Here is an 11,332-nt window from a genome sequence, read left to right on the forward strand (position 1 = left end):
CCCTTTGAAAAAACATTTATCTTCTCTAGACCCTACTAAATAAGAACCCTGTGCATATAGTCATTTTTAAATCAAATTAAAAATATAGTTTTACAACAATTACGGATTGAGTTTATTATAAAAACCCAAAAAAGAAAAATCCAATTTAGAGAATGTAACGACAAGAAATCAAGGTGCATCACTTGAAGCCATCAAATTGCGGTGGCTTTAAGATGGGAGCATCGCCTGTAGGTTTGGGTACAACAGGAAATGAAAGGGTCCTGCGTGTTTCTATGTGATATCAGAGTTTGCTACAAATGATGAGTGATGTGTTTAATAGGTCATTAAATCCGAGTCATGTAATTAGTTCCTGACTTTCACATAATAAGAAATCTCCCTCACAAAATATACATATATGTGTGTATAATATATATATATATATATATATATATATATATATATATATATAAGAACTGTTCTTACCGGGGATTTGGTGTGGAGGTGATCCGCCGAGTAAGATTGGTGAGCCTCCTTCGCTGGTACGTTGGTGTTCCAAGATGGAGGTGGTACCTGCAAAAGAGACTTCGATGCTAAAGTTTGGGTTTGTATGAGTATGAGTCTCGTATAAATAATGCACGTACCTTAGTGTGTATTAGGGTTTTGTTGGGCCTTGGGCTCGAGATCAGTTTATGACCTAATTGGATAGCGAGCCGATATTGTCCGAGGTCACTCCGCGCTGTGATGCCGAGCTCGAGCTCGGCATAGCGGTACGGATAGTACAAGAACTAAATTTTTTCTAACTTAAAATAATTGTAATATTTTTGCATTTAAATTAATCGATTGTTTTGAATAAAATAGAAAAACAGAAGTTATCAAATAATCTATTAACTCTTCTCTGTCATGTAAAATTTTCTTTTTGCAACATAATTTCTTATTCATCTATAAAATGAATTAGGGTTTTTGACCAAAGTGGGGTGGTTGACCAACTTATTTACGCAATTGGGGCTGTTTCAAAAGTATTTACGCCTTTGGGGTTATTTTCAACAGTGTCGCTGTGGCCCACAGCGACACCCCTGCCACGTGGTTTTTTTTTTTTAGCGCTGAAATGAGCCAAACAAGTGTCGCTATGGGCTGATCCACCACAACTTCTGGACCAAAAAAGATGGTGTAGCCCACAGCGACACCACCTAAGAAAAAAAAAAAAAAAACTTAAATAATTTAAATGTAACCTTAAAAAGATCAACTTAGTTTACTTATAATTTATTTATAAAAATAAAAAATAGTTATTAATAAACGTAATTTAAAAAATAATTTTTAAGTATTTTATGCAAGTGGCGCTATGGCCTACAGCGCCACCAAGTCGCTGTAGGCCACAGCGCCTCAAATTTAATTTTTTTTTATTTTATTTTTTTTTTTGTAAATTATTTAGTTTTTGTGTGCAAAATTCTATTTATCATAACCATTTAAATATGAATTTATAAATAATTATAAATTTTATTTTTCTGTAATTTGTTTTATTTTGAGAATATATTTTTTTAATTTAAATTATTTAAAAGAGGCGCTGTAGCCTACAGCGCCATTAAAGTCGCTGTAGGCCACAGCGCCTGTATTTATTTTTATTTTTTTTTTTGTAAATTATTTAGTTTTTCTGTTTGAAAATTTATTTATTTTATATAACCATTTAAATATGAATTTATAAATATAAAGTTTATTTTTCTGTAATTTCTTTAATTTTCAGAATATATTTTTTTATTTAAATTATTTAAAAGAGGCGCTGTGGCCTACAGCGACACTGTGTCGCTATGGCTCACAGCGCCACTATCACTATATATACCACTTCCCAGCTACGTCTTTTTCACAGTTCAAATTATATATTTATCAGTTACGTTTTGGTGTGAGTGAATTCTCTGAACCAGTTACGTTTGCTTGTAATTTGGTGAGTATTTATTTTTTTAAGATATAAATAGTACGTATTTGCACTAATTAATTTTTTTGGTTGTAGATATTATGGATCAAATGATTGCTTATATTTACACTGGAAAGATGTATGAAGGTGCTGAAGGTGTAACATTTGATGGACCAAGAAAAGGAATGTATATCAAACGAGGTATCACTTTGGATATATTAAAAAGAAGAATTCACAACAAGTTTAATCTTAACTCAAATCAAGTGATATTATCCGTAAGTTACAGATTTTTAGTTTCACAAGGTGAGAACAACATATATTCTTCATTGGAATTGAGTGACGATGATGATGTACAATGCATGATAGAAGCATTTCAGAGCCAGAATGTGATGGCAATAATGGAATTATATGCTGAAATAGGTATGCAAGAATCTTCTACTTTTTCATTAGAAAATTTGTCAATTGAACGATCACCTTTGATCACAAGAGATGAAGATGAAGATGACGAAGATGATGAAGACTATCATGTTTCATCATCATATGAAAGCATTGATGAATCCAATGAAGATGAAATTGATAATTGTGAACCATCTGATGATGAGGTGCAACCAAATGTTGTTGTTAATAGTCCAATGGTTCAACCAATTTCAATGTATCCATCTACTGAAGGTAACATTTGAAAATTAAATATGTCAATAATTTGTTATTTGTTTAAAATAATTTGTTGAAATTGATTTTATTGAAATTACTAAATTCATTATTTTGAAAATAGGTGGAAGTCAATTTTGGGGTAATTTACCCCACTACACTAACATCAATTGGAATCATCCTGATGAAGAAGATATCCCAGGGATGGATGTCGGTAGTACTTGGTCAATTGGGCAAGATTTATATGTCGGGTTGGAGTTTGAGAATAAAGATGCAGTTAAAAATGCAGTCAAGCAAAATGCAATGAGAATGCATCAAAGTTTTTATGTGGTTGAGTCGAAAAAGACTAAGTGGGTTGTTAAATGTCCAAATGCACATGATGGATGTGGATGGTACATGAGAGCCATTGAGTCAAAGAGATCTGATAAGTGGAAAGTGACTCAGTGGGGTGGACGTCATACGTGTTTGAACATGTCTTTGTCGCAAGATCATGCTAAGTTAGATTCTGAGTTAATTGCAACATTTATACAAGGTAAGTTTTGCAAATTTTATAGTTTATATCAATAATAATTTATCTTAGTGTTTACTAATATGTAATATGTAGGAATGGTTAACCAAGATCCATCAATCAAGATTAGCCTTATCCAAGAGAGAATAACATCTCAAACTGGGTTCAAAATATCGTATAGAAAGGCTTGGATGGCGAAACAAAAGGCAATTGTTAACGTTTTTGGAGATTGGGAAGAATCGTATGCTTATTTACCTCGATGGTTGCAATACATGAAAGAAATTGCTCCAGGGTCATTTTACGATCTGTGTCATGATGAGTTTTTTGTTGGTAATCGTTGTCATCGTGGTTATCGTCAATTTCACAGATTATTCTGGACATTCAAGCCGTGTTGTGATGCCTTTAATTTTTGTAAACCGTTGATACAAGTTGATGGCACTCATCTATATGGCAAGTATCGAGGTACATTGTTAATTGCTACAACACAAGATGGTAATAACAACGTTCTTCCTCTTGCATTTGCTGTGGTTGAAGGAGAAACATTACTTGCGTGGTCGTGGTTCTTGTCTCATTTGCGGTTACATGTTACAAACAAAGAAGGGATATGTTTAATATCTGATCGACATCGTAGCATTAAATCGGCCATTGAGAATGAGGCAATTGGTTGGAGACCGCCAAATGCATATCACAAGTACTGCATTAGGCACATTGCAAGTAATTTTAATACTCGATTCAAGGATGTGAAACTTAAACAAAAGCTTGTGAAGTTAGGTACGTATTTTTATATCAATTTATTTATTTATTTCAAAATGTTTTTTAATAATTTTAAATTTTTTATATTGTGTATTGTTTTTAATTGGTATGTAGGGTATACACCGTGTAAGCACATTTTTGATCGCAATTTGCAAAAGTTTTGTGAATCTAGCCCTGATGTTGAAAGGTGGATAGGAGCGATATCAAAAGACAAATGGAGCATGGCATATGATGCAGATGGTCGAAGATATGGTCATATGACAACAAATTTGTCTGAATGTGTTAACAAGGTGTTAAAGGATTGTAGAAATCTGCCTATCACTGCATTAGTTCGGTCTACTTATACCAGGTGCGCTGAATATTTTAGTAATCGTGGTAGTCGTGCTTTAGCCGATGTTTCATCTGGGAAGGTCTTCGTTTCAAAGTTGGTTGAGGCTCTGCAAAAAAATCAAGAAGAGGCTTGTTCCCATCAAGTTTGTAGATACGATATTCAATCTTCAAAATTTGAGGTTGAAGAGGCATTTGATCCAGTAACACAAACAGGAGGGAAGAAATGGGTAGTCAATTTACAGCAACGATACTGTCAATGCGGAAAGTTTACAGCATTTCACTATCCTTGTTCTCATGTTATAGCTGCATGTGGTGTTGTTAGCATTGATTACTACCAGTTTATAGATCATGTTTATACCTGTGATTATGTTTTAAAAGCCTACTCTGGTCCGTGGGAACCAATCGGAAATGAAGACTTAATCCCTCCAAGTAATGAGGATTGGATACTTGTCCCAGATCCATCATCGGTGCGCGGGAAAGGGAGACCAAAATCCACAAGAATTAGAAATGAAATGGATTGGGTTGAGAGCTCACAACGACGACCAAAGTGTAGCATATGCAAATAAGAGGGTCACAACAGGCGCAATTGTCCATCTAAGTCTAATAATCAGTCGATAAGTTTTGAAGATGTTTAGAATTTTGTAAACATAATGTAATTACTAATGGGTATTCATGATGATCATTGTATAACATAATGTAATTACTACTGTCTATTCATACAACCCTACTTTGGTCAAAAAGCCAATGAATTATAATCTAATGAGACTTAAATCCAACCAAATATTCTCTTGATCCAATACAAAAGTGGAAACTTTCACGATAGGTTTTCTCTTTCAAAGGAGTGCTGACACTTCCTACGGCACTCTTTCAATAAAATTTAGGCTAAATTATATTTCTTCTTCTTTATTTTATTTCTAAGATTCATTTTAATATTTTTTATCTTAAAAAATATTCATTTTAATCTTTTATCTTCTTAAGTTGGATTAATTTGATCCTTTTAAAATAATTATTATTTTTAATTTTGAGACAATTTTAAGGTTATATTAACTAATTTAAGACTTAAAACTAGTCTTATTAAATTCTCTTATATAAAAATGATTGAAAACAACTAAAATTTAAACAAAAAAATTTCATAAACAAGATGAAAACTGCATAAATATAAGTCAAAACAATTAAAAAACTCCAAAAATTTAATTTCATATTACTTTTAATTGTTCATAAAAAATATTTTTTGCATGATTTTCATTGTGATTAGCTCTTAGATTCAAATGCCAATTGAATTTTATAATTTTCATATAAGTGAATATAATTTCATAAATTGCATGTCTTGAAGTAATAAAAATTTGATTCAAAATTATGTTATAAAATTGAAAATGATAATTTTTTTAAAAAAAGAATCAAATTGATCAAAATATGAAAGATAATAGACTAAAATGAATATTTTTACATATAAAAGGTCAAAATGAATTAAAAAATAAGATAATAATAATAATAATAAAAGTATAATTTAGCTTAAAATTTATTAAAAATCAAACAATTATTATACAGAATTTGTGATTATCTCTTTCTCTCTAGTTGCTCATATTTTCATAAAATGGATCACTATTAGTTGAAATTTACCAAAACCACAATTGTTATATGAAATTTATGGCGGTCTCTTTATAGACAGACAACTTTGATAACATTTATTTATCAAAAATCAATTAAATAAAATTATATAATTATATATTGAATCAATTTATGAATCAAACAAATCAAATTATACACAACTCAAATTCAATTCATTTGTATATCAAACTCTAACTTTAGCTCAAAATTCAAAGTACTAAATATTAAATATAATTTTAAACTATTTTCAAGTTAATTCGGTTCATCACTATCCCTACTCCTCAATACAATGACTAATAATGCCAGACAACATAGACCTATTTGTATGTCTAGCTTAAGAGACGGGATAGAAAAGGAAAAATATGCTTCAAAGGGATCGTAAATGTAACTTGAAAGCCACTATTGATACACGCACCAAAAAAAACATACTTAATTCTGACTCGAGAAACAGTAGGAACGATGATATTCGACTGTAACTGTAATTTGCACTAGGTTTATATATATTAGATCCAGATCCTAAGTTACAACACTAACTACTCTTACATTGAATGCTTCATGAGAAGAGTATTCCTCCAATCACGATACGCTTAACCAGTTGCATCTTTTAGACGAGTAATAAGCTCCTCCTGCAGATTTTATTTCACGTATTAGTACAGCAAACGCCCAAAAAATACAGATAAAGATAACGTGAGAAAGTAACCACTTTGACAACCACCAATCATGGATCAAAATTATATCACTTGGCAACCATTACATTATGATGACATGTGAGCCAAAAGTAAACAAAATACTATGAAGCAAACTATTGAGATTTGAGTGGTCTCTTCCAAATGCCTGTAAGCATATGCTGTCTCAATGCAACTTCAGTATGTATGCATGTATGTTGAAATTGTAGGAATACTTGCCTTCTTTCCTTTGGTTGAAAGACCTTTAGCTTTCAAAAGAGCACGAAGCCTCTCTACAGTCAGGTTGTGAAAGTCCCTAGTGGTTGCTTGACTGTTTGATCCCTCTGCATCATAAAAACCATAATAAGACAAAATTGATATAGTGGAATTAAACAATTTCAGCTTACTTGGTCTCTTTACTAATCTTCTTTTCTGTTTGTGTGTGTGTGTGTGTGTGGCGGGAGGATCAAGGTTGTCAATCTCGAGAGTTTACGTAATCTCGTGAAGGCTCCGTAAACTCGTATCGTAAACTCGTCTTGTAAACTTGGAAGAGATTACTCAATAAAAAAATTATAAAAATAATTAGAAATAACATAATAATTGAACATTTTAACTCCATATTAAAGAGTAAAATAACAAATTACATTAATAATAAAATGCTAAAGTTCTTAAAAAAGTTCACACAAATGACAAAACACAAGTTCTTAAAAATAGACAAATAAAAAATTAAGAGTAAGTTAACAATGAATCACAAAAAAAATATAAGTAAAAACCCTAACCAGAATTGCAGAGAAGCAAAGTTGCGGAGAAGCAGAGTCGCGTACTAGTAGAGCCGCGCACTCAAGAAGTCGCGCGAGCCGCGCACTCAAGAAGCCGCGCGACTCACGGAGGAGAAGATAGACAATCACGCACGGAGAAGAGTGGTTCGCAGAAAAGAGTGGTCATTCGCGGAGGAGAACGCACGGAGAAGTGGTTCGCGCCTTCACCATGGAGAAGACACGAGAAGAACGTGTAGTGGTTTCCTTTGTCGTGGAGAAGATAGCGGAGCCGCGAAGGAGATCATTCGAGAGTGAAATGAGAGTCACTGAGTCAGTTCTTAGCCCTAACCCAAAACAAGCGTTTTGTTTATTTGGAGAACAAAAAAAAAAGTGATCTCTTAAACTTAGGACTGATCTCGCGATATCACCGAGATTACTCAACAACGAGTTTACTGAGTTATACAGGTAAGCTGTCCTAATTTCGTAACCTCGTACGAGTTTACGAGTTATCACTAGAGATTGACTACCATGGGGAGGATCGTATATTAGAGATTGTGCAAGCACATGTAAAGGGAATAGGTTTCCCCGATAAAGCACTGAATCCAATATCACCACCATATCATGCCATGCCAAGCAAGTTATAGGTTTGTTGGCCTTAAATAGGTTCTTAATATTGAATGCAGTTGTTCTTGCCTCACAGTAATTCAAATAGTGAGTTTTAATATATATATCGATCAAACATGAAACCTCAACTTTGATAAGAATTTTAATACCAAAAACAGGCATCTCTAGTATGAAAAACATGTAGTAATGGGTAAGAATAAGACATTGCACATGGAAACACTAAGATGCGATATCTGGATGTTTAAGTATCAAATCATCAAGTTGAAATGTGACTTCTATAATCTTTGAAAACAAGATTAAGGACTTTAAGGTATTTCCCAAGAAAATTTTGAATTTATATTTAGAAGTACTTAGCCCCAATGACCATACCATGGTTCTAATTTTTAGTTCTTCCTAAATTACTGCTAATTACAATTCCTTTCAAGAGCACAGCATAACACTACCAAACATGATTTGGTTCATATCAGTCAACATTCCTAGAGTTAGGGATGCAACGTACACTTAAGGACATGGACCTTAAAAGCAAGTTATTAAATGACTGAATACAATCATTTCAGAACATCCTCACATTCTATTGTTCTCTTTCACCTTTTATAAACTACTAAATAATACAACTCAATACACATTACCAAACATGAATTTGTTATCTATTCGATCCATATTTACAACAAAAAAATGACAGGAAAATGTTTCTTAATGTATTTAAATGAGGTTGATGTGCATGTCTAAACATGTATCAAAGATATCCATCTTTAAAATGTAGCTATGAGGCATGAGCAATGCATGGCCCACTTGAGAATCAGGAAGTTGAACTAGTAATTTCACAAAAAAATGGACATTCATGTCATCAGCAAAAACATGTATGGATATAGGGGTGTAGAAAATCTACAACAAAAATCTTTAAATATATTTCAGATTTCACTCAATGCTAATGCATTATAAAGATGATATGAACCCACCTTGCCTGGAGTTTGTTTGATTATTTGTTTTCTTGGCTGCAGCTCTATCCAAACCCTTATCAGCAGACCTGATAAAGAGTTTGACGAGAGTGTTCAATAACAATGAACCAAGAAAAAAATATAGACATTAAAGAATGAGAAACAGATGCTGTAACTTAATCACAAGTTACTTAGCTGTAAGAGAAAATTATCCCATAAGTTTTCACCACAATAAAGAAAATGCCAAAAATTTTATTGGAATTTTGTAAATAGATCATATCATATAAATACCACTTTTTCACGGAAGGTGGGGAAATAATACCTCTTTCTTGAACCATCAGATCCATCCTTTGAACTCGAATCACCCCTTTGTTTCTTAAGGGTCAGTGATCTAATCAGTATGTTTTGTTGGTTTGTCTTAATATGTTGACCTTCTGGATAAACAAGGGAGTAAAAATGTCTATCATACAAGAATTATCTATTTAAAAACCAATAAAGAGATAACAAAAATATATAGGATAAATATAATATGGAATTGTGATCACGAGGATGGCAAGAACTTTTATCCATCATTTTCAAATGATTTCATAATTTTGATGATGTACAACAAAAGAATGGAAATTCAATTTTCTGATCCATTTCGAAAACTAATATGAATCTCTATGTTGGGGAAACAAAGATGATCAAGGTCTAAGCATGCTTCAAAAAAAGTTGACAGAACATTTTTCAAACATAAATTTTAAAATGTAAGAACTCTCTAAATTAAGACCTACCAAGTCAAAGAATAATTAAAAGGCAACACGTATACAAAACTCCTACATGCCAAAACACATAATGAACTCGCATGATGTTCACATTGAGACTATTTTGTTATAAAGTTGCGGTCAATGGACATGCTTCTAAGAGTAAATTATGTGTAAACAAACACCATCAGAATCTGGCCATTCTAATAATTCCATAAGGATTTAAAAGACCCATTCTTATGACTATAAGAGATGACAAGGAAACATTGGTTACATAATACATCATACTAATAATTAAATAGCTTACAGTTATTTCTAAGAAAGATAAACTTTCAACGAGGATAAAAGATTTTGTTTGTTTCTTCCCTAATGTCGCGGCTTGGGAACGGTAAAATACAAATATTCAAAGCCATTACAATATGCTTTACAGGTTGCAACAGCACGATGAAATACTATAACTATTAAGGTAAACAGAATGAGAAGACCTGGTGGTGAGGTATCATGATCACATACATAGACCCGCATCCCACCCTGCACAATCAGAAGGTCAAATTCAAACATATCTCTCATATAACTAATAACCACACAAAAACATTATAAGACAACCCTTCAAATTTACAACAGGTCTCCCAAGTCACATCAATTGGAGGGAACATAGTCTTCTATGACCAAAACAAAAAATCCCTATGACATTCACAGATCAACATAAAAAATGAATAAATAGTTGTGCATCAAAGAAAGTAGGGTTAAAGAATCACAATCTATTCTACAATATATCAGACATTGCCTACTTACTCAACAAAGAAACCAAGATAGCGCAAATGCATAATTAAAGACGAAAAAAATCCCTAATAATATTTAAAATGAAATATAAAACACAAATTTTCTGTGGTAAACTAGTAATTTTGACACTTGATAGGTGAAATCTAAAAACATACACCACATATTTTAACATTAGCAAGCTTGAAGTAAAATTTCACAAGAATCCCCAAATAATACACCGCAGTCGTTTCAATTTATCCTAGTATTTCGCCCTACTTACAAAGCAAAGCGATCTTAAAATTGAATAAACCAAAAGCAGGAAAAACCTAAAACAAGAAATTGCTCAGTTTCGGCAGTGCGTGCATAAAACAAGGGAGAACATTCTAGAAGTGAACAGATCGAAGGCATCGCAGAGAATGTAGGTAGGTTCGCAATCGGAAATCGGAAATGAAAAAGAGGGAAATGGAAATGGAAGTACCGGATGGGAAGAAACGACGGAGGAAGAGAAGAGGCCTCGAGAGGGGAGATTGGCGAGGAGAGGAGAAGCTCCGGAAGAAGAAGGATTGGGTGCGTCCATCCCCATGGAAATGAACTTTCGCAATCGCACTCGAATGGCCTCTTTTTCTGTCCTTCGAAGTGTCACAGTTGGGAACTGAAGCGACGCCAACAACACCACCGTAGCTTTCTCTCGAACTGCTCTATATATACGTGGACCAACACAGTAACTTTCTCTTGTAATTGTGGACTCTTCCTTTGACGCGGGATCCCGTCACGCGCACTTTGCTACTCTTCAATCTTGATCGAGGTATTTCGGGACAAAATTTAGGTGCACTTCTCTCTGTAAGATTCCAACACTCCAATTTTGATTAAATGTTAATTAACTTTAGTTAAGTAACTGCATTAAGTTTTGTTTATTTTCATAACAAAAATTTAAACATTGAGACCGTGAACATAAAGATTTCAAACAAATATTTAGAATAACTTCAACAATATTATTTTTTTAATTATATCTCTCCATCACTTTATTTATTAAAAAAGTATTATTAAACATAAAAATAATGCTAGTTATTATACAAGTAGCATTTCAAATGTAAAATAGTTCCTACTTTC

General features: G+C 32.9%; 2 protein-coding genes across 4 annotated transcripts; one reads left to right on the forward strand and one right to left on the reverse strand.

Moving 5' to 3' along the window:
- Positions 1–1,986: 1,986 nt before the first annotated feature.
- Positions 1,987–4,690, forward strand: LOC109791414 (uncharacterized). Its single transcript, XM_029269868.2, has 5 exons — positions 1,987–2,305; positions 2,453–2,554; positions 2,724–3,065; positions 3,138–3,812; positions 3,909–4,690. Exons 1-5 carry the CDS (start codon positions 1,987–1,989, stop codon positions 4,688–4,690), a joined length of 2,220 nt encoding a protein of 739 aa, XP_029125701.2.
- A 1,389-nt stretch (positions 4,691–6,079) lies between these two features.
- Positions 6,080–11,028, reverse strand: LOC109791415 (SAP domain-containing protein). 3 transcript variants are annotated; one of them, XR_014434125.1, is made up of 7 exons: positions 10,701–11,028; positions 9,946–9,991; positions 9,040–9,151; positions 8,739–8,806; positions 7,177–7,499; positions 6,805–6,954; positions 6,637–6,741 (listed from the first exon to the last, which is right to left on the reverse strand). XR_014434125.1 is itself a non-coding variant. In XM_020350713.3 (6 exons), the coding sequence occupies exons 1-6, from the start codon at positions 10,803–10,805 to the stop codon at positions 6,320–6,322; spliced, it is 474 nt and encodes a 157-aa protein (XP_020206302.1). In that variant the 5' UTR covers positions 10,806–11,000; the 3' UTR covers positions 6,080–6,319. The 3 variants fall into 3 exon arrangements, 1 of the variants encoding a protein (XP_020206302.1); XM_020350713.3 differs by lacking the exons at positions 6,805–6,954; positions 7,177–7,499 and adding an exon at positions 6,080–6,358 and having other exon boundaries at positions 6,638–6,741; positions 10,701–11,000; XR_014434126.1 differs by lacking the exon at positions 6,805–6,954.
- Between the last annotated feature and the right edge of the window lie 304 nt (positions 11,029–11,332).

Source organism: Cajanus cajan, chromosome 5 (genome assembly GCF_000230855.2).
Source record: "Cajanus cajan strain Asha chromosome 5, NIPB_CcT2T_4, whole genome shotgun sequence".
Lineage (NCBI taxonomy): Eukaryota > Viridiplantae > Streptophyta > Magnoliopsida > Fabales > Fabaceae > Cajanus > Cajanus cajan.